This window comes from Leucopleurus acutus (assembly GCF_964270905.1).
Source record: "Leucopleurus acutus genome assembly, chromosome: 2".
In the NCBI taxonomy this organism is placed as follows: Eukaryota; Metazoa; Chordata; class Mammalia; order Artiodactyla; family Delphinidae; genus Leucopleurus; species Leucopleurus acutus.
This window is the reverse complement of record NC_139143.1, coordinates 173,738,773-173,764,039: the sequence shown is the minus strand read 5'-3', so window position 1 is coordinate 173,764,039 and position 25,267 is coordinate 173,738,773. Positions and strand designations below refer to the sequence as shown.

The 25,267-nt window shown below is 55.5% G+C and overlaps 1 protein-coding gene across 1 annotated transcript; it reads left to right on the top strand.

Moving 5' to 3' along the window:
• Positions 1–987: 987 nt before the first annotated feature.
• LDLRAP1 (low density lipoprotein receptor adaptor protein 1) lies at positions 988–25,267 on the top strand. Its single transcript, XM_082832998.1, has 9 exons — positions 988–1,085; positions 9,506–9,648; positions 10,467–10,579; positions 12,891–13,005; positions 18,572–18,644; positions 19,030–19,116; positions 19,641–19,771; positions 21,454–21,488; positions 23,284–25,267. The coding sequence occupies exons 1-9, from the start codon at positions 998–1,000 to the stop codon at positions 23,426–23,428; spliced, it is 930 nt and encodes a 309-aa protein (XP_082689124.1). The 5' UTR covers positions 988–997; the 3' UTR covers positions 23,429–25,267.

Genomic DNA, 25,267 nt, shown 5'->3' with positions numbered 1-25,267 from the left:
CAGGCTGTGGCCTGGATATATGTGCTCTCCTTTTGACTCCCTTTGGTAAAGCCTGACAAGAAGGTACAGGATTCTAGAGAGAATTCTAAATCCTGGACTTAGAACATCTGTGCTTGAGGAATTCTAGAATCCAGACTCCTCTTGAAGTGCCTCCTGTCAAGCAGGGCAGGCTCTGGGTCAAGGTCTGGTAGATTGGAAGGATCACTAGAGACAGGATCTCATCTCACTTTACAGATAAAGATTAAGACCCAGAGAGGGGAGGGATTTGCCTGAGGTCAGTCACACTGAAAGTCAGTGCTAGAACTAAGACTCCTTTCCCCACACCTCAGAGCATAACACCAAGGCCACACCACCTCTGAGGCTACTTGGGGAGTAGGGTGGGCAGGGGGCAGCCCAGAGTGCCCAGGTGGTGCCAGGGAGCAGGCTGAGTCTGTTGGGCGAGTAAAGTGCCCAGCGGGTCTTGCTAAGGCAAACTTTATACTCCGGCCCTGTTCCCAGCAAAATTCTACCACCGTCAGCTCTTTCCAAGCCTCCCACTGCGATGGGCATCACCTGCCTCTTGTACAAGCCCATTCTCTCCCGTCCTCAGTCTCCCCATCTGTAAAATGGTCTCCAAGTAACTTTCAGCTGTCTAGAAATCCTAGGCCAGCGCCTCCCGCGGCGGGAGAAGCGGCTCTCGGACCCTCAGCCTCCTACCTGGTGGGAAATAAGGGGTTTGGGGAGATAGAGGAAAAGAGAGGGCGTCGAGGGCTTTCGGCTCGCTGCCTCAGGGGCGCCCTTTGTCTGGACAGCCTTGGGCAACTGGGGCAGAGACCGGGCGAGGCGGGGCCGGGGGCGGAGCCTGGCCAGCCCTCGCCCCGCCCCGGCGGACGTCGGCGCGGAGCTCGCGCGGGGGAGGGGAGGAGCGCGGAGCCCGTGAGCCACCCGGCCCCGGCGGAAAGTTTTCCCTGACGGAGTTTTGGCGGCGGCGGCGGCGGCGGCGGCGGCCCGAGCGGCTATGGACGCACTCAAGTCCGCCGGGCGGGCGCTGATCAGGAGCCCCAGCCTCGCCAAGCAGAGCTGGGGGAGCGGCGGCCGGCACCGGAGTGAGTGCGTGCGCGACCACCGGGGCCCGTCGGGGGCCGGGCGGGGGTCGGGACGCACGGACGCCCCTCCTCAGAGTCCCGGGACGGGGGGGGGGGGCAGAGGCAGGGCCTGAGTCGCGCCCTGCGGTCCGGAGCGACCTTACCCGGCCCTGCGGGATTCGGGGTCGCCGAGGGTCAAGCTGCGTTCCTACTCCCGTCCCCATTCTGTGCGGCTGGGGAGGAAGGGCAGAAGCTGGGGGAAGAAACCGGAGCTCGGGGTCCCCAGGTGCGGGCTGCAGTCGGAGGGAGGTTGCAGGTCAGAGGAAGAGACTTGCGCGACCCCAGCACGTCCCCTCTTTGGACAGCCAGGGGAGGCAGGAGCTCAGCGTCGGTACCCGGGGGAGGGAGCAGGGGGCAGGGGCTTGGGAAGATACCCCCATCCCGCACCCCAGCACTCTGGCCCCGAGGTCAGCGGCCGGCGGGAGCCCCCTTGTCCCCTTCCCCCACCACGCGGTTACCTTTTGACTCCCGGGCGCCCAGAAGCCGACTCAGTGTGAGCCCGGGTTTGCAGGTACCTACTTGAAGTTGGGGGCGAGGCTCAACCTGGGGTCTCGGGAGGTACCTACCACACACCGGCCCATCTAGACCTCGTTGTCCCCTCCTCTGGCTGGGTCCAGGTGCCACGGCCGGCCTCCTGGCTATTTTTGAAACCTGTTTGTTTCTCGCACCTCCCCGCTTGAACTTCCGATGTCCCTGGGCGCCCGGGCGAATGGCAGACTCTGCCGCCACCTCTCCCAGGGGCGTCTGGGAGCCCGAGAGGAACCTCATCCGGCTCCCCCTCCTCTCCCTGTCTCCAGTTACTCTCAGGGAACCCGTCACCTGGCACCCTCCCCTGAGGCCTGAGAAACCCAGCCCTTTTCACAAGGAGAAACCGAGGGGCTTGTCTGGGGTCACTCAAGCCTTCCTGGTAGATATGGAGCCGAAGGCAGGACTCCTGCACACTGCCCCCCATGCCCCAACCGCCTGGGACCCTGGCCTCTCCAGGCACCAGGAAGCCGCTGTCAGTACAGTCACACCCCACCCCCTTCCCTCTTGGCCTTCCAGGGCTCCGCCAGGGGAGCCCTAGTTCGCTAGGCCCAGGAGAGGCCCAGGAGTGCCAGCGTGTCTGGGCCTAGGGAGCCTGCCCTGCCCCGCCTCTTGCCCGGCTGTGTGGTTCCAGCTGTGCCTGCCTCCTAAACCAAGACAAGACTGGCATTGGGAACGTGGGCTGGTGTCTACTGGTGGGGGTGGGGTCAGAGACCATTAGGACTGGACTAGGCCAGGGATGCACCCGTCTCCCACATTTATTGACTCCCAAAATAGCTCCTTTAAATATTTGTGGGATTTGATCAGGACTGAGAATGACGGCCTGTTCCAGTGGGGGAACCCTGCAGTTTTCTCTAGGGATAAGGGAGGGGGGTGGGGCTCTGGGCAAGGGAAGGAAACTTAGGAGCCCCCCTTCCCTTGGTATCCTTCACTCGATATGGGGAAGGGTGAGAGTTAGCCACCTTGGATGGTGGAAAAGAGTTTCTCCTGCCTGCTCTGATGTTGGACAAGTCACTTTTCCTTTCTGAACCTCAGTTTCCTCATCCGCAAAATGGACGTAACAGTTCTAACCCGGTAGGGATGTTGAGAAGGTTGTTGACAGTAACACTTCCTTCTGGCACCTAACTGGTGGTTTCCTTCTCCCCCATTCCCCTTCCCGCTGCCTGTCATGTGGACCTTCAACATGATACTTAGTGTGGTGGAAAGAGTTTTGGGGGCTCAGAGCCTGTCTACGTCTGTGGAGGAAAGAAGAGGAAAGAAGAGCCTTCCTATTAGGCAGATCCCAGTAAGCCCAGAGTGCCATCCTGGAGCCTTCTAGACCCAGAATAAGCGAGGTCGAATCCCCACCTGTCCCTGGTTATTAAGTCAGTTTTCTGATCTGTAAACTGTTAATAACAGGAGTACCCACCACAGATTTTTTGGGGAGGGTGCAGGTTAACTGAAATTATGTTTTGCCTGGCATAGAGAAAGAGTTCAGTAAATGGTAACTACTGCTTTTGTCCCTCTACCTTCCACATAGTGTTTTTGCCTCCATTAGTGCATTTGCTCCTCAGAGGTGACAGAGCAGGGATTCCTATCAGATTCATTTCTCAGATGAAGGAGCCTGAGGCTCAGGGAAGTGGAGTCACTGGCCCCGACATGGCCACAAGTAGAGAGGGAAGCCACGCGGTGTGTCTGGGGTGGAAGTGCTGGGGCAGCCTGGCCTGTGGCGGTGTCCCAGCCAGGCCTTGGACCCAACCCTCAAGAAGGTCTGAGCCCTGTGCTTGAGTTTTGGGGTCAGGCTGAAGCCACTGGAGTTAAGGTTAGATTTTTTTTTTAATGTTTTATTTTTATTTATTTATATTTTCTTATTAGTCACCCGTTTTATACACATCAGTGTGTACAAGGTTAGATTTGATACCCGTCGGCTGTGACTTGCTCCTCACCCCTCAAGGCCCTCGGCTGGGATCAGCGTGATCATTGTTTTATTTGCAGAGAAACTGGAGCCCAGAGAAGGACTTGCCTGAGGTCCCAGAGCAAAGCCAGCGGCAGGCAGCTTTCTTTGCCCTGAACCTCATGGCTCCCTGTCTCCCAGTTAGTGCTGACTTTGAAGGAGGGCTCTCTCCTTCTCCCACACGTGGCTTTTCCCCCCACCTCTTTGGAAACCATAAATATTCTGTCTCAGTCCCTGCCCTGGGTTTTCCTTTCGTCCAGCTGCCTGGAAGGGTGGTTCACCCTGGCCCCTCCGTACGCTTATTTCCAAGAGGAGTCCCTCTGACCCTCGGACTCCTCCACGGGTTGTCAGAGAACTCCATGAGAATGGGTAAAAACAAAGCTGGTTTCAACAAAGCTGGTTCATGGTGGTAGGCGGGGGACGGAAGATCTATTCATCCTTATTTATAATGAAAAATATAAATAAAGCCCAAACCATAATACGTATTGAGCACTGACTGTGTGTCGGGCACTGCTAGAGGTGTCGGCGAGTCTGGGGAATGCGTCCATCTCTCTTCGGATAGCGCCAGCCGTCTGGGGGAGGAGGTAGACAGCATGACCAGGGTGCAGATAAGTGGGGTGCTTGTGGGTAGTGGTGACGCCAAGAGGAGAAAGATAAAGCGGGTGAGGAAATGATGGGTGGTGTCTTTGTTTGGGTTCTTCTAGAAGCAGATGCTGAGATAGGGATCTGAGTAAAGTCACTTATTTGGGAAGAGATCCCAGAAAATGTTCGTAGGAGAAGCAAGAAGGGAAAGGAGTCCAAAGAGTGGACAACATGAAGCCAGTTTCCATTGTGGGCGGCTGGGATGCCACCTGTGGGGAGCTCTGGAGCAGTTACTCCATTTGAGGGGCAGTTCCTGTCAGTGGTGGGAGGGGGCTGCTGGGAACAGGAGCTCTTACTGCCCCAGCCCCCATGGGCATCTGAGTCTCCGGCAGCCAGAGAGTGGCGTGTCAGGTGGCGTGTGTGGAAATGGTACCCACCGAGGAGATAAAGGTGGGGCACTGAGAGTGTCAGTGCAGGGGGTCAGGGAAGGCCTCTCGGAGAAGGTGTGGAACACACATATGAATACAGTACAAGGAGGGAGGAATCTGGGAACAGCATTCCAGCCAGAGGGAACAGCAAGTGCAAGGGACATTTAACTGGAGGCTGGGACGCTGCTTCTCACAGGTCTGGCGGCAGAGGGAGGGGTGGGGGCTTGAAGGAGTCAGGTCACCCACTGCCCACTGAAAGTGAGCCAGACGCTCCTTTCAGGCAGCCTCCAGGACAGGATGCCCGTTCTTCTTGGATGACCCCGAGCCTGGCCCTGCTCATGGGAAGGGGCTTGGTGGGCTGCAGGAGAGGGCAGAGAGCACAGCTATGGATTCAAGGCCCAGCGCTGTGGATTGAGTCATGGCCAGACACCTCTGAGTGTCTTCATCTGTGAAATGGGAGTCCTAATATATCCTTGACTCTTCTCATAAAGTACTGCAAATGGCTATGTACACATGAAAGCTCTTTGCACTTGACCCTTGGTAATGACACAACACTCACACTTGGTATCTACCAGGTACCGTTCTAAGCCTACCTCGTGTGTACTAATTTCATCCTCACAGCAACCCCATAGGGTGGGTACAGTTGTTGTCCCCATTTTTAAATGACGAAACCAAGGACCAGGGAGGTAGAGTGACTATGAACCCCACAGCCCGTCTCCAGACTTCATCATTTTAACCTTGACTGCATATTTTTTTCTTACAGTATAAGTAGGTACTTAGGAATGGTAGCTGCTGCTGTTATCTTTTTTTTTTTTTTTTTTTTTTGGCCGTGCCCCACAGCTTGCAGGATCTTATTTCCCCGACCAGGGATTGAACCCCGGGCCCCCGCAGTGAAAGCGCCGAGTCCTAAACACTGGACCGCAGGGAATTACCTTTTTGAAATTATTATTTTCTTTTGATAGTCTTAACAGCTTCTCCAGTTTGCCTTGCACTTTGCACATGCTGAGCCTTCTTCTGATGATGCTCCTGCAGGCCTGAGCCCATTTGTCAGATAAGGAGACTGTGGCCTAGAGAAGCAGCCACACTCCAGGTCACAGCAGAGCTTGGGTCCTCTTTTGAGGTATCACTCTGTGGCTTCTGAGGCCATATCCCCACCAGGCCGGAGGAGGCTGGAGGCCAGGACCCCTGCTGGAGGGTCCCCCCTGGCCCATGGGTTTGGCTGCAGCTCTGATGTTCCAGGCACCAGCCAGGCTGGGTCTCCCAGGGCAGCAGAAGGGGCACAAGGGCACAAGAGCTCTGACGCCTGGGCAGGGGCCCGCTTAATAAGAAAAGAGTACATGTTTGCAGCTACAAGTTAGACTGGGCCTATGGTCCATCCATCCCCAGCTAATTCTGACAGCAGGTCATCTGTAAAATCGTAAAGTTAAAATAGTGCAGTCATTACCCACAACCGGGCCAAAAATAACGAGGACCGGAACAGCGCTGTGGACTCAGGCCTGTATTTGCCTGGGGGCCTCCGGGAGCTCTTCCTGAAACCCTGGGCTCCTCCGGGGAAGGAGCACATGGCCTCCAGCCTATCCGAGGTGGCTGGATGGTGACCGGGCCGGTATGGCAGTGAACCCTACCTCTGTCTTAATTGAGTGCTCTTTGGTTCCGGTTTGTTCAGGGAGGGAGTGGGGTGTGAGAGAACTTATACCTCACTGAAGAGATGAATCATGCCCAGAAGTATGGGCGCGGAGGCAGGGTTCCCTGGAGGGGCAGGAGGATCTCTGCTGGGCCTGGGAGGGGCAGGGAGAAGTAGAATGAGACAGCAGCAACATTGAGCGGGGATGCCCCTTCTCCATACTAGCTCCTGGGGGAGGCAGACATGCGTGGCAGTCCTTCAAGAGGAAAACACACATCAGGCAGCGGCTTGGTGGTTGTGATATGGCTGTGGGAGGAAGAGAAGGAGATCCATACTCAGGAGGGGCAGAGAAACCCCTGACAGCAGGGACAGGCCCCAGGAGGCAAAACCATGGGTGGGGCCCTGTGCTAAGCACATTACATTTTATTGTCTCATTATCTCATCAAAGGGTCACCACAGCCCTGTGAGCTGGAGACTTTTGCTTCTCCCACTTTATAGAAGAGAGAGCTGAGGCTCAGGGAAAGTAATTAACTTGCTCGGGCTCACTCAGTGGATTCTAGGATTAAGGCCCTTGCTCTTAACCACTAGGCTATACTGCCTCAAAGAAGGCCTTCCTGGAGGAGGCTGGGTGCGAGGGGTTTCAATCAAGCAAAGGGAAGGGCATTTCTGGTAGAGGGAGCTCCTTGAGCAAAGGCACAGAAGTGGGAAAGTAAATGTAACGTCATGGGAAGAAGCTGTGTCTGATTGGATCGTCTGCTGTGTGCGTGCCTGCATGTGTGTGCGTGTGCTTGCGTGCAGGGATATTGGGGGGGAGACGAGGCTGGGCAACCTATAATTTCGCAACAGTCCTTGTGGGAGTTGCCTGTAGTGCTTTGGGGGCTGGGGTCCCTCTGATTGCTGTGTGACCTTGCACAAGTCCCATCCTTCTCTGGGCCTCAGTTTTATCGTCTGTCAAGTGAGGAGGTTGGGCAGAGGGTCTCTGAGGCTGATGAGTGGCAACCAGTCTACCAGGGCTCTGTTCCAGGAGGCCATAGAAGAGGGGAAGGGTCAGGCCAGGGAAGGAGGATTGCAGAAAAATGCCGAGTATTTCAGAGGTCAGGGGGGACTGGGGAATGTTTTGACAGCAAAGAGGTCGTCTGTGACCTTGGCAAGCTTTGGCCCTTTTGGAATGGAGGGAGCGGAAGTGGATTTGGAGAGGGGCCAGGAAAGGGCTGAGCTGGCGGAAATGGGAGAGAGAAGACATGAAAATGGGGAGAGGAAGGATGTTTGCTGTGGGGCAGGGATGGGTAATGAGATGAACAAGGCCACCCCTGATGGATGGGTATTGCCAGCCAGGAGCCTTTTATTGAGAAACAGTCCGAAGCCTTTAAATCAGAGGGAATAGTGCTGCAGTTGATTAGCAATGTCTGCCAAGGACACAGGCGACAGGCATGGCAGCACATAGTCTGCCGCCCTTGCTTAGATGAATATCGAGTTGAAAGTGGTGGTCCAGGCATCTCCATACAGAGAGGAAGCCTCAGGAATTAAGAATTATGGGGGGAAATACCTCTGGCTCTAGGAACTTCTCCATGACCTTTTGCTAAACTGAGGGTAGTTTGCCTCATGGCAAGATAGCGTTTGCCTGATGGTTAGGAACTTGGGCTTTAAGTGTCAAATAGACAAATAATTTGGCAAATTACTTGTCCTTTGAGCCTCAGTTTCCTCCTCTGTGAAATGGGAATGAAAGAATGCCAGCTTGCAAGGTAGCCGTGAGTGTTAGAGGTAGTGGTGAGAGCTGCTGCTTTGTTGTTACTGTAGCTCTGTTTTGCCCTGATGGTGGCAATATTCTTGGTTTCTTTGAGAGCAAGGCCCATGTCTGAGTTGCTCCAGGGTTCCCATCACCAAACCCAGGACTGGGACACCTCGGGGACTTTCTGATTCTCTTTGGAGGATCAAATGAAATAGACTCATGGTTGATGGGACAGAGGATGGGGTCACTTTGGGGTCTTCTCAGTGGGGGTTGGCTTCATGTGGGGTGGAGGCCTAAGGGCAGAGGCTGGAGGGCAGTGGTCCAGGGTCCAGAGCTGAGGATGGGGTTGGGGCGTTGCAGGCCTGAAAGCCTTGGGGTTGTCTGGGTTCCTTCACTCAGGAATGCCAGCTGCATGCCAGGCTCTGGATGACAGGTTAACAAATTCCTCCTCACCTGGGTCTCAGTTTGGGAGACGAGGTACTCCTGTGAATTCTTGTATGACCCCTCCCACAGTGAAGACCACACTTCCCCTCCTGTCCCTCTGCCTGCTCAGGGCCCTCTCTCATGTGGGTGGGGTGAAATGGAGGCCTCTTTCCAACTCTCCCTCCTGGTCTGTTTCACCACCCAGTGAGCCAGGCTCATCCCCTCATTTCCCAACCTTCCTGACCTCAGTCGTGATCAGAGTTTTCAGAGGATCCTTCCCGTGTGTCCTGCTGTGTGCCATTGCTGTAGCCCAGGTATTATTAGTCTCAAAGAGGAGAGGGGCCTTCCCCAAGACCATGCAGGTGGGGGGAAGCAGAGCTGGGATTCGAACCCAGGTCTTCCGGATTCAGTGGTCTTCCTATGATGGTTTTTGAGCAGTCACCTCCCCCTTTCCCCACTAAGCCTTACCCCACGCCCACCCTGCTTGGGCTGCTGTCTCTTTCCTGGTCTCCCTCCTCCCTACCTTTTGGTCTCTGTGGCTGTGCAGAGGGAGGAAAGCAGGCCAGGCTGGGGCCATGGGAACCACCCAGTTTTGAATTCTGACTCCAACCCTTTACTCATTGTATGTGGCCTTTGTCTGACGACTTCACCTCTCTGAGCCTCAGTTTCCTAATCCGTAAAGTGGGAATAACACCCATCTCACCGGATTGCGTTGAAGATTCAATAAGAAAATGGCATGGTTTGCCCTCAGCAAGTGTCAACATTGAAGTTAAGAGTTTGGGCTTCGGATTTGAAAATAAGAGTTTGATTCTTGGCTATGGCACTTGCTGGCTCTGTGGACTTGGTCATGTGATTTCGCCTCCCTGGGCCTCAGTGTCTTTGTCTGTAAATGGGTATGATAAAAGTATCTGCCTCATAGGTCAATGAGGGTCAATGAGAAGATTTTATGTAACGCTTCCTACCGTGGTGCCTGGTACGTACTAGAAAATGTTATTCCTTTATTAAAGATAAAAGTAATGATAGATGGGGGGACCCCAATGTCCCTGCTGGGTCTTCCTAGGAGACGGGGGCTGCAGACGCTGCCGCTGTGGTGGGCCCTGCCCAGCGGGGTCTGAGCGCCTGTCCTCCTGTGCCCAGAGCTGCCCGAGAACTGGACAGACACTCGGGAGACGCTGCTCGAGGGCATGCTCTTCAGCCTCAAGTACCTGGGCATGACGCTGGTGGAGCAGCCCAAGGGTGAGGAGCTGTCGGCCTCCGCCGTCAAGAGGATCGTGGCCACGGTGAGCCCAGTCAGGGTGGGGCGTGGGAGCACGAGGAAGGGGTAGCACCTTCTGGGGCTTGGGGGGTCAGCATTCACCCCCTGCATATCACCCTGACTGAATGTGTTGCAGCTGCCCTGCCCCTGCGTCCCCCCGCGTCCAGCTTAGAGAGTCGCGAGGGCGGCCGTTGGGCTGGCAGCGTCCGGCCAGTGTCCTCCTCTCCAGCTGCTGTGGCCGTGGCCTCTCTAAGCCTCCCCTCCCTCAGCTCAGGCCACCGGCCGAGGGTTGGTAGCTTCGTGCCAGGGAGGGATAGTGGGAGGGCTGCTGGCACCCAGCCACTTGCCCTGCGGCCTGAGGGACTGGATTTCCTCCCCAGCTCTGAGTGAGCACGTGCCCAATGAGTCCACCTCTCTTGGTGGTCTCGGCCCCCTCTGCTCAGGCCCTGGCAGGTACAGTGGGTGGAGCGTGGAGTCCCCATCCTGCTGGGCTGTGATAGCGCGTTCAGCCCTCAAAGTCTGAGGTCCCTCCTAGCTGTGTGTCCTTGGGCAACTCCCTTAACCCCTCTGAGTCTGGTTTCTCCTGAGGCAAGTCCCTGCCGCCTGTGAGGATGACTCGAGGTCCCGTGCTTGGCAGACAGCAGATACTCAGTGAGTGACATTTGTCCCTGTTTTTATTAGAAGAAGGTGTTGACTGAATTGTCTTCCCCATCATGTCTGCCGGTCACCTAAGGTGAGGCCTCCCGTGGGCCTCGCGTCTGGGGCTTAGAGCAGCTGGGTGTAGCCCACGAGGGTGGGTCCCAAGTGGGTAAGTAGGCTCCTCTGACCCACGTCTGCCCCAAGGCCAAGGCCAGTGGGAAGAAGCTGCAGAAGGTGACTCTCAAGGTGTCGCCACGGGGGATCATCCTGACCGACAACATCACCAACCAGCTCATTGAGAACGTGTCCATTTACAGGTACGCTCAGCATTGCCCACATTCAGTCTGCTGCTCGGGGCAGCGGATGGAGTGCTTTGTCTGAATCCAGACCCTACCACTTCCTATCTGGGTGACCTGGGGGCCTTAGTTTCCTCATCTGTGTGTGGGGTTGGAAGCAGGTCCTGCCCGGTGTGCGGTTATGAAGCCCTGGATGCCCCGCGCCTGGCTCACAGTGAGCGTGTGGCTAATGGCAGTTGCTGCTGCCATTATCACTAGTTGCAGCCGGCCTGGGACACCCCTGCCCCCCACCCCACCCCCAAGTGTGCTGCTGAGTCAGGCTTGGAGCAGAGAGCTGCACAGTCACTGCCTTTTTTGCTGGGAATGCAGCAGCTCAGCTCTGGACATCTGGCCGGGTGTCCAGGGAGGTCTCAGGCAGAGTCTGAGGCCAGAGTGTAGATGATCTCTGTAGAGGGTGGGCACCGTTCACAGGGCAACAGGCCTGGCCCTTGGAGCCTCAGGCTGTCCCCGCCTCTCTCTTAGCTGGTCAGTTGTAAAATTTCAGAGCTGGAAGAGACAGGCAGCTCAGGTCCATTTTCCAGGTGGGGTAGCTGAGACCCAGAGAGGGAATTGCCCAAGGCCACGTGGTGAGATAGTGGCCGAGCTATGCCCAGGACACCGAGGCCAGAGTTCCACCTCTTGTCCCTGCACTCTCTTGCCTTGTCTCCTAGCAGGTGGCTCAGCTGGCTGGAGCAAAGCCAGTACTGGGGTTGGGGGTGGTGGTGGGAGGGTGGATGTGTGTTGAGGGCGTGGTTTTAGAGCTTCTAGCTGGTGTCCAAATACCTGCTCTGCTGAGGTCTGTGCCGGGTGAGCAATCAGACCCAGCCCCTGCCTTCAAGGAGCTTCCAGTCTAGGAGGGGATGGAGCAGAGGACATGGGAGATAGAGTGTAAGTGTTTCCCAAGAGGGCAGAGAAGGAGAGGCCTGACTGGGGAAGCTTGGGAGGACCTCTCACGGGAGGAGGCGCCTTGCTGGGGCTTGAAAAATAGGATCTAGTTGAGTGATACTGAAGACCCAGGGCATTGAGGACAGGAGGCTGGATCCCCTGGGTTGGAGAAGAGGCAGTTGGGAACCTGGCACCCCCTCCTTCTGCCCACCTGGGGGTTTTAAGTGGTGATGATCCCTTTGTCAATGCCTGTGATTGAAACTGGGGCCGCATGAGGTGAGGGCGTCTGCTGAGCTTCTGTCCCACCCCTGGGCTGCCAGCTCCTCTTCTGATTGGGATTCCCAGGATGACTGGAGACAGCGGGGAGGGATCAGACAAGGGGGGAGAAGGTGTTTCAAGAGAAGGGAGCTGCTGTGTCTCCCTTCTATGCCCCCGCCCTACTCCCAGCTCCTTTTCCCCTGGCCACAGCTCCAAGAGAAGCTGTCATTAGTCTCAGTCACCCTGGGAGAGATGGGCCTGTAACTCATCTGACCTGTGCGCAGGGGTGTGATCAAAGGGAGGGCAGGTGGGGGACACTCAGGTGAAGGGCATTGTGGGCAGGGTAGTGTCCTGCCCCCCTTTCCAGCTGGTTAGCACAAACTCTTAAGAGGCAGCATGGCAGTGGTTATGGCCTCCGGAAACTAGCCTGGTGGTCTGAGACTCTTAGCCTTAGTATTCTCACCTGAAAAGTGGGGATAGTACTAGAACGCATCTCAGAGGGCAGTGAGGTGATATCTAGAACATTGCCTGGTGTACAGGAAGGGCTCACCTACTACTATTTAGGGATGTGGCTCAGTAGAGGGGGGATGTGCCCTTCCTCCAGTCTTTTTTTTTTTTTTTAATTTATTTATTTTTGGCTGTGTTGGGTCTTCATTGCTGCATGTGGGCTTTCTCTAGTTGCAGTGAGTGGAAGCTACTCTTCATTGTGGTGCGCGGGCTTCCCATTGCGGTGGCTTCTCTTGTTGCAGAGCACGGGCTCTAGGCACACGGGCTCAGTAGTTGTGGCTCGTGGGCTCTAGAGCGCGGGCTCAGTTGTTGTGGCGCACGGGCTTAGTTGCTCCGCGGCATGTGGGATCTTCCCGGACCAGGGCTTGAACCTGTGTCCCCTGCATTGGCAGGCGTATTCTTAACCACTGTGCCACCAGGGAAGCCCTTCCTCCAGTCTTTACCACCACTCCTTCTTGCCTAGCCTGGGTTTCCCCACTCTCCCGCACCCCATGGATGGCCCAGGATGCTAGGCCCAGAGTCCCACCCTGGTGGAGTGGGACGGCAGGCTTTCTGGAACTCAGGGGAGATGCTCTAAGGGGCTTTTGGGATGCAGTCAGGCCCCTGTGCCGGAGTCTGGTGACACTTGCCACTTGCCTTTCAGAATCTCCTACTGCACAGCAGACAAGATGCATGACAAAGTGTTTGCGTACATCGCACAGAGCCAGCACAACGAGAATCTTGAGTGCCACGCTTTCCTCTGCACCAAGCGGAAGATGGTCAGTGGGGAGAGGCTGGGCTTCAGCAGGCTCTAGCCTCGCCTTGGCAGCCCTGCCTTGGGGGCCCTGACTGGGGGGAAGGCAGGACCCAAAGGTGACATCAGTTAAAGAAAGTCTGAAGTCCCTGGGAACCTCAAGTGGGTGCTGAGAGCTGAGGGCACCGTGTAGGGCTACAGTCAGGGGGGCCACCTGTCAGGATGGGCTGCCCTCGGCTGGCCTGTGGGCAGCGACAAGCCCTCGTTCCCAGTGAGTGCCCTGAGCCGCTTCCTCTCTATAATGTGATTTGATGGATTTGAGGTCTGGGGCGGGGGGGTCTCCTGTCACTATAAGGTGCAGGGCCTTATAGGGATTAGTCTCTAGAGACTGGTGATCAGAGGTGCCCAGTGTGAAAGGCAAAGGCGAGGGCCCTCAGAGGACCCGGCTCGCTGTGGCCGGAGAAGGGAGGGAAATGGCCATATTTTGGTACCTACTCTGTGCCTGTTTCAGTGGTAATCTTTAAGGTACCGTCTCATTTACTCCTCGGAACAACTCTGCAAGGTGGGCGCTGTAACTGCGTTCATTGTTTTTATTTTTATTTATTTTTTATTTTTTGTTAATTTTTTTTTTATTTTTATTTTTTTGCGGTACGCGGGCCTCTCACTGTTGTGGCCTCTCCCATTGCGGAGCACAGGCTCCGCACGCGCAGCCTCAGTGGCCATGGCTTATGGGCCCAGCCGCTCCGCGGCATGTGGGATCTTCCCAGACTGGGGCACGAACCCGTGTCCCCTGCATCGGCAGGCGGACTCTCAACCACTGCGCCACCAGGGAAGCCCTTATTTTTATTTTTAATGAGGAAACAGCCTCACAGAGGTCAGCTCTCTTGCTGAAGATGATGTAGCTAGCTGTCATCTAGCAGAGGGTGCCGTTAGCTAGCAGAGGGTCTAAACCCACGTTTCTTCTCTCCCTGCATGGCTGTGAGGATCCAGGAATCCCTCACCCCATTTCCAGGACGCCCTGACACATCTAGCTGGGACGAGCTGGACCTCAGTGGTCTCTGGGCTTTTGTCTTGAACTTCGTGGCAAGCAGCTGGAGGGCGTCAGCCTTTGGCATTGAAGTTTTTGTTTCTGAGGCCCCCAAGATCTGAGCATCCGCCCTGTAAGGAGGTTCCCGGCATTTATTGATTTAGTATTGGCCTCTGTTAACCTCTGTGTGCGAAGCCCAGAGCCCCAGTTCCTGTGCCCTGTGGTCCTTGTAGCCAAGGAGACAGGATCCGTTCCCCTCCCCATGTCATCAAGGACATATCCAGGACATCACAGTCTTAAAGTGACCCCCGCCCCGCCCAGGCTTTCTGCTACCCCTCAGGGCCCTCTTCTCCAACTTCAGAGCCAGTGGAGCATCTTCCAGTCTCCCTCTCTGCTCTGTCATCACATTGCTATTTCTGACTCTCACCCTCCTGCCTCCCTCTCGTAAGGTCCTTTGTGATTGGGCCCGCTGGGTAATCCAGGATAATCCCCCATCTCAAAGTCCTTAACTTAATCACATCTGCAAAGTTCCTTTTGACATGTATAGTAACATTCACAGGTTCTAGGGATCAGAATGTGGACATCTTACCAGGGGGTGGGGTGGGGTGGGGTGGAGGGAGTACGATTCAGCCTACCACAGGTCTTGTGGGAGGAGCACTGTAGGAGGAGACAGACCAGGGGCCTGATCCTCTGTGACCGTGGATAAGACCCTGACCTTCTTTGGGCTGCATGCCATCAACAGAATGAGGAGGTCACCTCAATGACCTCCAGGATTGTTCTGAAAGGTCTCAGTTTCTTTTGTGCACCTTGTTTCTTTCCTGCAGACTCGATGTCGCCAGCCACTCACCCGGGGCCTCATGATGCCCTAGGTCCCTGAGCTGCGGTGGCTTCTCCCGTGACAGCCTTGTTCCCACAGAACAAGCTCATTATGTCCCCATTGTTTGTCTCTTCCTCCCCACTGACCAGAGCAGGCACTGGGCAGGGGCAGCTGGCCCTCAGCCATTGCTGCAGTGCAGGGGCTCCCAACATGTAGAGGCTTCCTCTGGGATGGGGAGGTCGGGGGTAAAAGAAAGTGGATGCTGGCCCAGCGGCTAAGGGAGCCTGGCCTTGGGCCAGAGGACTTTAGACAGGCTTGAACAAAACCCGTCTACCCCAGGCCAAGAGGTCAGGTACCAGGGAAAACAGCCAGCCTGCTTGGTGCTGACAGCAGAGCCATTGGGCAGAGGGACGGGCTCCTGCTGGACACCCAGGGCCCAAACTCTTGGCTTTTGGCCCATTCCCATCTGCATCAGGAGCGGCTGGATATTGGCTTGTCCATCTCCAGCCTCTCCCACCTGGCCTCCCCATTTCAGGGAGCCCTGGGGAGGTCTCTTGGAGAGACAGCCCAGCCCAGGGCGGTGTCAGTAGACCACCTGATGTGTGTGGTATCCTTGTGGCTCCCAAGGCCTCAGCTGAGCCCAAGCTGCCAGTGTGTTACGGCCTTGTGGTCTGGCCACGTTGGAGACCTTGAGACTCTCAGGGCGGAGTGGACGTCTCTGAGGAGGAGGCAGGAGGTGAAATGGGCGCCTCAGTCCACATCCCGCCTGCTGGCAGGTCCCTCCACGTGCTTGCTGCTGCCTGTCCCAGGCTGAGCTCCGTGTCGGGCACTGGGGACCCAGGGTGGCCGTGAAGATGCGAACCAGGCAACGGGAGAGAAGAGCCGGGATTCAGTAACGGGCATACAGGGAGCTTGGTCCTCAGGCGGAGGTTGTTAAGTCACTCTGGAGGTGGCACATGAAGAGTTCTCAGAGGAGACATTTTGAGGTGGGCTTTGAAGGATGAGTAGTAAGTAGGAGTTTGCCAGGCCAAGCAAAATGGGGCAGGGTGGTGAGAGGGTGGGTGCACTCCAGCACAGGAATCGGCACGTGCAAAGACACAGAGGTGCAAAGTGAAGTGGTATGATTGGGGGCTGGGGATTCAGATGTCACCAGAGCCTGGGTGGGTGGCTAGGTAGAGTCAGCCTCAGGGGAGCCTTGAATTTGCACGCTGACGTAGCCCTCAGTCGTTCTGGCCAAGGGCCCAGAGCCTCCACATCCCCACCCTTCCTTGCTGGGCTGCCTGAATCAGCAAGAAGCCTAGGACCCACCCGACCGAGGGGCAAATGGGTCCCTTTCTGGGTCACCCACCAGTTCAGCTCAGCTCAGGCAGCCCAACCGCCCGGCCTCTCTTTCCCTGTGGCTTCTATTGGGCATGGCCAGGATAAGGTTCTGTACAAAGAAGTGTTTCCATCTGCCCACCTGGGGGGCCTCAGCCAGCACTTCGGCCTCTGGGCTCTGAAGTGAAGGTGCCGTTGCTGGCATCGGTGGGGAGCCCAGGGTTGCAGTACAGGTGGGCTCCCTAATTCTACCTGGGGTCGGGCGCGGCAGGGCTATTCTCCCTCCCAGGCCCCTGGCATTCCTCAGGTCATCCTTTTGTGCAGTGATTTATGCTTCTGGGCAGCAGGGCTGTACAGGGCACCTGGCCCGACTTGGTCTAGAACCTGGTTGGGGTCCTGGATTCCGGGGTCCTGGCCCAGGTCTGCAGCCCTAAGCTAGACCTGGTCCCCATGAGAAGCTAACAGCCTGGTTACCCAGAACAAGACAGGGACGTCAAAAACTGGGCAAGGCAGTACCTGGTCAGGGTAATAAGACAGACCCAGAGGCCAGAGGCACTCAGGAGGGGCAGGCTCCTGGCCTGCGGAGTCAAGGAGGGCTTTTCGGTGGGCAGCCTGAGCAATCCTTCCATCGCTAGTGCCTAGATTCCTGCAGTCGCCCAGGAAAACGGGGCCCACCCCCTCCCAGTCTCTGCCCAGCCTGGGCTTTCAGCCACCTGCATGCATCTGCATCTTGAGTTATATTGGGTTTAACTTGCAGCTCAGGACTTCGGGGTGAAAGGGCGGGGATGTATGCAAATGAACAAGCAGATTTATGCAAAAACAGTGTCAGGCTTGTGCCCTCAGATTTCCTGGAGGCAAAAATAATGGCGTTCCCATCTCCCTGCCACACCGGGTGACCAGCCCTTGCTTGGGTGTATAGTGATCTGACTCTGGCTGGTAATTAGCCCATATATTTATTTCATGGGCAATTCTCAATGGTAACTGGGTCTATTAAACTTGATCCAGACGTGACAGCTTAAATTGTAAACAGCTGTGAAGAGTTTCATACTTAATTACCATATTTAAGTTTTGCCATAAAGCGCCCGTACTTCCATCAAAAATGTAAATGACAGAGACATTCAAATGAGATTTTATACTTCGTGAAATTTAATTGGCATGGATCAGTCAGCTTGTTTAGGGATTTTAAATTTTAAAAAAGTTTTAAAGGCAGTAGCCACAGATTCATTTCTCAATTAAATTGAGTTGTCTGGCGGAGGCGAAGGGAGTGGGGCCGAGGCGGGTTAGGCCTGAACGTGTCGTACACTTGAAAGAGTCTGGCGGCTTTCTTCCCCAGGCCGAGCTTGCAGAGGACGCTACATGTCGCTTCCAGCTACAGTTGCGAGCTCTGGGACTTCCACTCCCAGAAGCTGAGCTGATTAACTCTGAACTGGAATCAGAGAGGAAAGGGCTGAGTTGAAGGTGGGCTAAGGGTAGGTCCTGGCTGGAGTGTAAGGCCTCAGGAGACCTGCCCCTGGGCAAATGCAATTCAGCCACCATCCTAGACACCCCTGGAGGGCTCTGGGAATCAGGGGTGTTCAGAGTCGATGCTTGCCTTCAGGGAGCACCCAGGTGGGGTGACACAGGCATGTGAGCTGGTGACACTTTCATATGCGTGACACCAGAGAGAGGTAGGCGGGGCTGTGGAAGCCCAGTGCCTGTGACGCGACATGACGTGACGTGAGAGAGGTGGTGACATTTGAGTTGGGTTTGAAGGAGTAGATGGGAGTCCCCCAGGGGTTGAGGGACAAGGTGTGGCCCTTCTTTACAGGTGGGCTATGGCACTGGATGGTTTTAGTCTTCTGCCCTGGGCCCTCATTGACATATTGCTCCTGCCAGGAAATGTAGAAGCCTCCTCCTGCCTTTCTGGCATTCAGTTATAAGCCCCTCTGGCCCAGCATAGTAGTAACCAGAGTCTAACCTTTGCCTCTGCAGCTGTGGCTCATTCAGGCAGCGGCGGGGCCCTTTCCAACTCTGGCTTTTCTGTTCTCTCATTTTAAGGACTAAGTTACTGTGTGCAGTCCTCAGGTAATTAGAGAGGACTTCTCAGAGGAAATAAGCCTCACAGTTAATTGCATTTAGGGGAACTCAAAGGCGAAGGAAAAAAGTAGAGGTGAATGGCCATTGCCAAGGTGGGGACTGGAGTACCCGTGGGAATCTTGGCTGGGCTTCACTTAGTGAAGAGGGGGCCCAGCTGCCTGGGGAAGGTGTGACCTCATTACCTCAGCTTTGGTGATGTGGGAGGGGCCAGGACTCTGCCTCCACCAATCAGGCATTCCAGAGCCTGGGACAGCCAGGGTGGGCCTGGCCTGGAGTCCCTGGGCCTCCAGTTGAGACTTGCGTTTACCTGCCTAACACTGTACCCCTCCCCCGACCCCACTTCCTGTTTTTCAGGCCCAGGCTGTCACCCTCACAGTAGCCCAGGCCTTCAAAGTCGCTTTTGAGTTTTGGCAGGTATCCAAGGAAGGTGAGTCTTGTTTGCGGACATGGTGGGTGGGGTGTACAGGGGCGTTGAAGGCGACCAGCAGAGCAGTCGGGGCGGGGAGGATGGTGAAGGCTCTGGAGTCAGGCCTGGACTGGTCGTCCGCTTCATCGCCTGTCTGGTTTGTGGCTTTGCACAGGCCCCTTCACCTCCGAGTCTCAGTTTCCCCATCTGAAGAATTGGGAGCAGCTGTCTCCCTCCCCCAGGGTCCTTGTGAGGATTAAGTGAAATATGCAGAGTTCCTTTTCTCCATTCTGGAGACCTAACACCTGCCCCCTGAGATTGGCCACAGCCTACCCCTTGCCCAGTGATGGCTAGGGATGGAGTGCTGGGGTCGGGGGCTCCAACACGCTGTGCCTTGGTCCCACAGAGAAGGAGAAGAGGGAGAAAACCAGCCAAGACGGAGGGGACATCCTGGCGGGGGGCCGCCGAGACAGCACCCCTTCGCTGAAGAGCCGTGAGTCTTGGGCGGGGGAGGGGCTGCATGGCATGGGACCCTTCATCCAGAGGGCCCCCCTCCCTCCTGGGCTGGGGTAAACTCCTGGGTTTTTATCTTTGTTTTGGTGTTAAATAAATAATGCTTGTTTATTATAGAGAAATTAGCAAATGCAGGTAAAGGGGGAAAATTACTTGTTTTGGTGCATGTTCCTCCAAATATGTCCCTATACAGGTATATAAATCTGTGTATACATCTCTCCCTATACACTTTACATCTTGTTGTGTGATCTCTTAAAAAACTTAATACCTGTTGTGAATATGGGTTTCAGCCTAAACCATGAGTGGGAGAGAGCTTCCCACCCTGTGGGCAGCTGTCCAGCTGCTTCGGGAGGTGCAAGGGTGGGGCTCTGGGTGGTCTGGGTGGAAAGGGCTGGAAAGGCCATGCCCAAGGAGGGAGTCGGGACCAGGGTAGCCCAGGAGGCTCCAGGATGGGGCTGGGAGACAGGAACCTCCTCTCCTCCTGACGCACCTGACCCCTCATAGTGGTCGCCACTGGGAACCTGCTGGACCTGGAAGAGACAGCCAAGGCCCCGCTGTCCACGGTCAGCGCTAACACCGCTAACGTGGACGAGGCACCACGACCTCAAGCCTTAAACAGCAGCAGCGTTGTCTGGGTGAGTGGTCATGTGGCCTGGGGACCCCCCAGGATCCAGTGAGCCTTGGCCTGATCCCTGGATGAGGCCTAAGGCAGCTCCAAGGTGCAGACCCTGGAGCCCGTGACTTGCAGGCCTCCAGGAGGGCCTGACCCAGCCCAGCAGCCAGACCCAGGGTAGGGGATGAACAATGTCCCCTTTGAACCTAGGGCTGCGTCCCCAACAGCCTTGGCTCCCGGCACAGCTGTCTCCTCACAATGCCTGGCCTCTTGGCCTGAGCATCCATGGCTCTGCCCACTGCAGGACCAGCCAAAGGCCCCCTTGTTCTCGGCATGGGCACTTCGCTCCTGAAGCCTCTCCCCGTCGGCCCCCTGAACGAGGAGCCTGAGACTCAGGCAGGCAGCCTGGCCCTTGACTCACTCTGTGACCCGGGGCAAGCACTCTGACCTCTCTCTGTCTCAGCTTTTTCACTTCTTTAGTGATGATGATGACCTCTGCCTGCAGAATCTCCCAGAGGAACATAATTTTTTAATTTAAAAAATTAGAAATTTTTTTCATTTGGAAATAATTTCAGACTGATAAAAAATTACAGAAATGGTACAAAGCATTCCTGTTCCTCTTCATACAGATTCCTCAATTGTTAACATCTTACATAACCACGTTACAAAGATCAAAATTGTTAACATTTATGCAACACTTATATAATCTACAGACCTGATTCACATTTCTCCACTTGTCCCTCCAATGTCCTTTTTCTAGTCCAGGATCTATTGCAGAATGACATGTTACTTTACTTGTCATGTCTCTTTTTTTTTTTTTTACGTTTTTGCAAAATCTTTTTTTTTTAATCTGTATTAGAGTATAATGCTTTACACTGTTGTTTTAGTTTCTGCTGTACAACAAAGTGAATCAGCCACATGTATACATATATCCCCATATCCCCTCCTTCTTGCATCTCCCTCCCACCCTCCCTATCCCACCGCTCTAGGTTGTCACAAAGCATCAAGCTGATCTCCCTGTGCTATGCACGTCTCTTTAATTTTAAAAATCTGGAACATTGATGGACTTGAAAACCTATCAAATCCCATTGCCTGTTGGCGGCCACCCAGTTTCCCCCAAGCAGGCACCGCGAGCCTGTTCTCTGCAGTCTGGGAACCAGCCTTGCCACCTGCCCGTCCTCCCGGAGGCTGTGGAGGGAGCCTTGCCCATTGTTTTCCCACCTAGGCTGTGGCATTCCTGCCATCAGCTATCCCTTGTGAGCTTGGAATTTGGGCTCAGCTTCTGAAAGTGGGTGAAAGCTAGAAAACCTTCTTCCCATCCTCCCTCTTGGAATTTGAAAGCTGTAGAGGTCGTCCGGTCCAACCCCCTCATTTTGTGGAAGGAAAAGCTGAGTCTCAAAGAGGAGCAGTGACTTGCCTAAGGTGTTGCTGACTCGTGGCAGAGCTGGGAATTGAACCCCCAGGTCTTTAGGCACCTAGGTGCCCTTTCTCCTGTCCCACATCCCAGGTTTGGGTCCCTGTGCTGAGATGCTGGTGGCAGTAGCCAGGTGGAAGGCCTGCCCGTGCCTGTTCCTCTAGGCGCCCACCAGACTCCTACGCTTGTGTGCCACGTCCCTATAGCTTACCCAGGGCTGGGACAAGCCCCGGCTGTGAGCACGGGCTCCCCCTCTGAGGGTTCTTATCTCCTGCTTTGTTTTCCCCAAGGAGCTGGATGATGGCCTGGATGAAGCATTTTCAAGGTAACGTTAGGTGGGCTCCTGGTGCTGGGGGAGGAGGCCTGGCCCTTGGGGGTTGGTCTGCAGGGCCCTTTGCCATGTCTGAGAATGTGAACTCTGACCTTCCCCAGAGCAAAAATCTCAACTCAGATACCTCCAGGGGTGGGGAGCTCACTATCTGGCTAGGTCTGCCAGAAAGTTCTTGCTGTTGAATCAAAAGCTATTCCTGGTGACCGCTCTACCACAGGTTGAGCTGAACTGAACACACTACAGCTCAGGTTGGCTTCCTCTTCCTACACCTGGTGTAGCCTTCAAAAATGGGCTTTTCTGCAGGCTTTGTTCCTTCCAGAGGTTTTGCATTTATGGAAAGGGGCAGGGAGAAGGCAGTGGTTTTTTTTTTTTTTTTTTTGCAGTACGCGAGCCTCTCACTGTTGTGGCCTCTCCCGTTGCTGAGCACAGGCTCCAGATACGCAGGCTCAGCGGCCATGGCTCACGGGCCCAGCCGCTCTGCGGCATGTGGGATCTTCCCGGACTGGGGCACGAACCCGTGTCCCCTGCATCGGCAGGCAGGCTCTCAACCACTGCGCCACCAGGGAAGCTCAAAGGCAGTGTTTAATTAAGCCCATGGAGCATTACGTAGAGGAGGGATGTGAGTCCCATTAGGAGATATTTGGTCTAACCAGAGGCTGGTGGCATTTCCCCCTTTTCCAGGGGCCATCTCTGTCCATGGCTGCCTTCAGCTTGGGGACACGCCACCAAGAAGGCTGGCTGAGGAGAGGCCTGGGCAGCTCAGGCTTCCGAGCACTGGGCCCTGGTCAGCCAGGCCTTCCTTTCTCCCTTGGGACCCTCAGCAGCCCCCCCTACAGCCCTCCCCCGCTTCCCCATCCCCTTCCTGCCAGAACCAGTGGAAACCTCTCGGTGCAGCCCAGGTCGGGGGAGCGGCGTGTGTGGCCCCTTCGTGATTCTTTTTACCATCTTCCCAGCTTCTCTGGCTGACTACAACCCCCTTGTTTGAAGGAAATCTTTCATTCCCTTTTTCCAGATTACTAAATTGTCTTGTGCCCTTAATGAACAACTTGGAAAATCAGCAAAGCGTTAAACAGGAAATAACACCATCCCATAATCCCACAGCCCTGACTTTGGGGCTTAATTCACGCTAATCCTATACATATACATTTTTTTGCATTGATCAGCTCATCATATTTGCATTTGGGGATCCTGATTTTCACTTACTGCTGGTGTATCAGGAGCATTTCTCCAGGCTGTTAAAAACTCCTTGTAAACACCTCATTCACTGACTGCCTCATGTTCTTTTAAGGACATGGGCCGTAATTTTTTTAACTCTCCCTATTCTTGGTACGTTCAGTTGTGCCCCTTTTTGAATTTACTTTGTGAACAGCACTGTGTTGAACATAGTTAAAGCCAGTGGTCTTCCATGGTTGCCCCAGGCTCGCTCTCACGCATGCCCCTCTCTGCGCTGGCAGCGCTGCCCTTTCTCCTCTTTCCTGGCATTTCCTGATGGAGCTGTGGACGGTGTGGGGTGCCCCAGCCTCTCCGTGGTGGGAACGCCACTGCCTGCCCCACAGTTTTCTGAGCCCCTTGACCCTCAAGGGTAGGCTCTCTGGTTAGAGGCACCACCTCTACTGACATCCGGGTCTTGCTTCTTTGGCCATGTGTCCTGCCGTTTTCCCACCCACGTCCTCTCACTTCTGACCCTGGTGCTGGCCAGGCTGGACCAGCTCCTCGGGGCCCCGCCAGCCCCTCGGGGCCCCGCCAGCCCCTTGCCTGGGCCTCCGGCTCACACAGCTCTGCCTTCCAGGCTTGCCCAATCTCGGACGAACCCTCAGGTCCTGGACACTGGACTGACAGCACAGGACATTCATTACGCCCAGTGCCTCTCGCCTGTCGACTGGGACAAGCCTGACAGCGGTGGCGCCGAGCCGGATGACCTCTTCAACTTCTGAGGCCTGGGGCTGGCGGGACACGTGACAAACCAAAGCCACCCACGTTGGGGGCGGGGGCCAGCTCCAGGACCCCCAGCCAGTGTCCTTCAGTCGGCAGCGCTGTCAGTCTGCAGATGAGAGCTGCAACCAGTCAAGCAGAGGGAAGGAGAGATTCTTTTTTAACCCCGTTCTTTCTCTGAGAACTGAAAGATGCCTTGAATATTTATTCAGTGACTCCTGGTTCAACTCAGAAGCTGGTTGTGCATCAGGCGCGAGCGCAGTGTTATAACCAGCTTTCTGCCCTCTCTTGAGCGAGCTCTGCTCCACTGTGGGTGTCAGGATGGTGGCCAAAGCATTTCTTGTCCCTTCTCTTCAAGGGCCCAGATTTCCCTGGAGGTGCCCTTGCTCCTTACTGAAAGTAGTCGGATCGTTCATTTCTGTCATCCTTTGAGCACAGGAGGGCGACACAGCCGCGGGAGGAGACTGTGACATCCAGCCCGCCTTCCGTGGGGGGCCCAGCGGGCCGGGGCTTGGGCTCCTGGCCCTGGGGGCTCTCAGAGACAGAGGGGCAGCCCCTGACCAAAGACAACACGTGGCAGGCACTTTAAAGCACACACAGCAGGTGTGGCCCCCAGCTCCTCGACGGTGCTGCGTTGCGTAGAGCTTTCTTTCTGCCCTTCTTCGGAGAGACGAGGCCCAAAGTCCCCGGCGGTGCTCGGAACCGGCGTAACTGGCTGCCCTGGACTCCCAGAGTCTGCCTGCGGCCGTGGGGTCATCTGTGTGACCGCCTCCTGCAGAGCTCCCATCCCGCCCTTCCCCCTCCACGTGGATGAAGTTTTCCCGCGCCGCTCTTTGGTCTGAGCCCCACCTCCCCGTACTTCCTGAGATAGTGCGTGAAACCTAACACCGAGATTTGTTTGCGAATGTTTGGTTGCCAGTTTCTAGGTGAGGAAACTGAGCCCGCGCGCGTGGAAGGGGTAGAGCCAGGAGTAGAGCCCGGGTGTGGTGCCAAAGCTGCCTTCTCACCCACACCCCTCACGACTCGCACCTCCTTTTTCCTAGCTTTGTTCTCCCAGGAACCAAAAAGCCCCAGCTATTTTCTGACCAAAATGTGTTTCATAACAAACCATCTGGTGCCTTTACTCACGTAACTGGCGTGAGCCTGTGTGCCCTGCTAGCTGTCTCGCTGTTGATTTCTGTGGAAATGGAAGTGTTTGAAGTCTGCTAATTCAGAGGGTGAAACAGAACCAAACTTCATAAGCATCACGCTGTTCCTTCCTGATGCTCCGACCCCAGGTCGGGGACGTACCAGCATCAACCTGCCTTCAGAGTCTCCCCTCCTCTCCTTTCACCCCCATGGGGCTCCCAGCAAAGCCTCCAGCACCTTCTTCATCCTCGGGTGCCTCCCAGGCCTGGCTTTACCAAGCTTAAGTCTCTGGTGATAGTCGGAGCAGGTTTCACCAGCCCAGGAAACACACCGTTTCTTAGAATCTACGTATCTAACTAAGCATCTGAATCAAAACACAGAGACAGGAGTGCCTGGGTGAGAGGTGGGGTGGGATTGCCTTTATCAAAATGTAAAGATAACTTCCGTTCCCTGGCCCAGCTCCTGCACCCCCGCTGCCCACCCCAGATCTCCTTGGTATCAGCCCCTGTATTTGTCGTGAGGCAGCAGGGCTTGGACCTGACACAGGCCACCCTTGGCACGAGGGTCCAGGAGACCTGAGAAGGGCTGTGCTGTGTTTGTGTGAGTCTCCATGGGGCCTTCATCTGGTCTCTGGCCAACAGTGGTCAGTGTGCTCCCCTTGTGTCTACAAATAAGTTTTGTTGTGCTTTACTTTGTGTTGCTGTAAAGGAAGT

What these genes read in the sequence shown, in the direction of transcription:
- LDLRAP1 (XM_082832998.1), top strand. Translation starts at nt 998, where the DNA reads ATGGACGCACTCAAGTCCGCCGGGCGGGCGCTGATCAGGAGCCCCAGC. An exon ending in GAGCGGCGGCCGGCACCGGA is followed by an intron (nt 1,086 to 9,505) that starts GTGAGTGCGTGC and finishes TCCTGTGCCCAG; the next exon opens with AGCTGCCCGAGAACTGGACA. An exon ending in TTGGCAGGTATCCAAGGAAG is followed by an intron (nt 18,645 to 19,029) that starts GTGAGTCTTGTT and finishes TTGGTCCCACAG; the next exon opens with AGAAGGAGAAGAGGGAGAAA.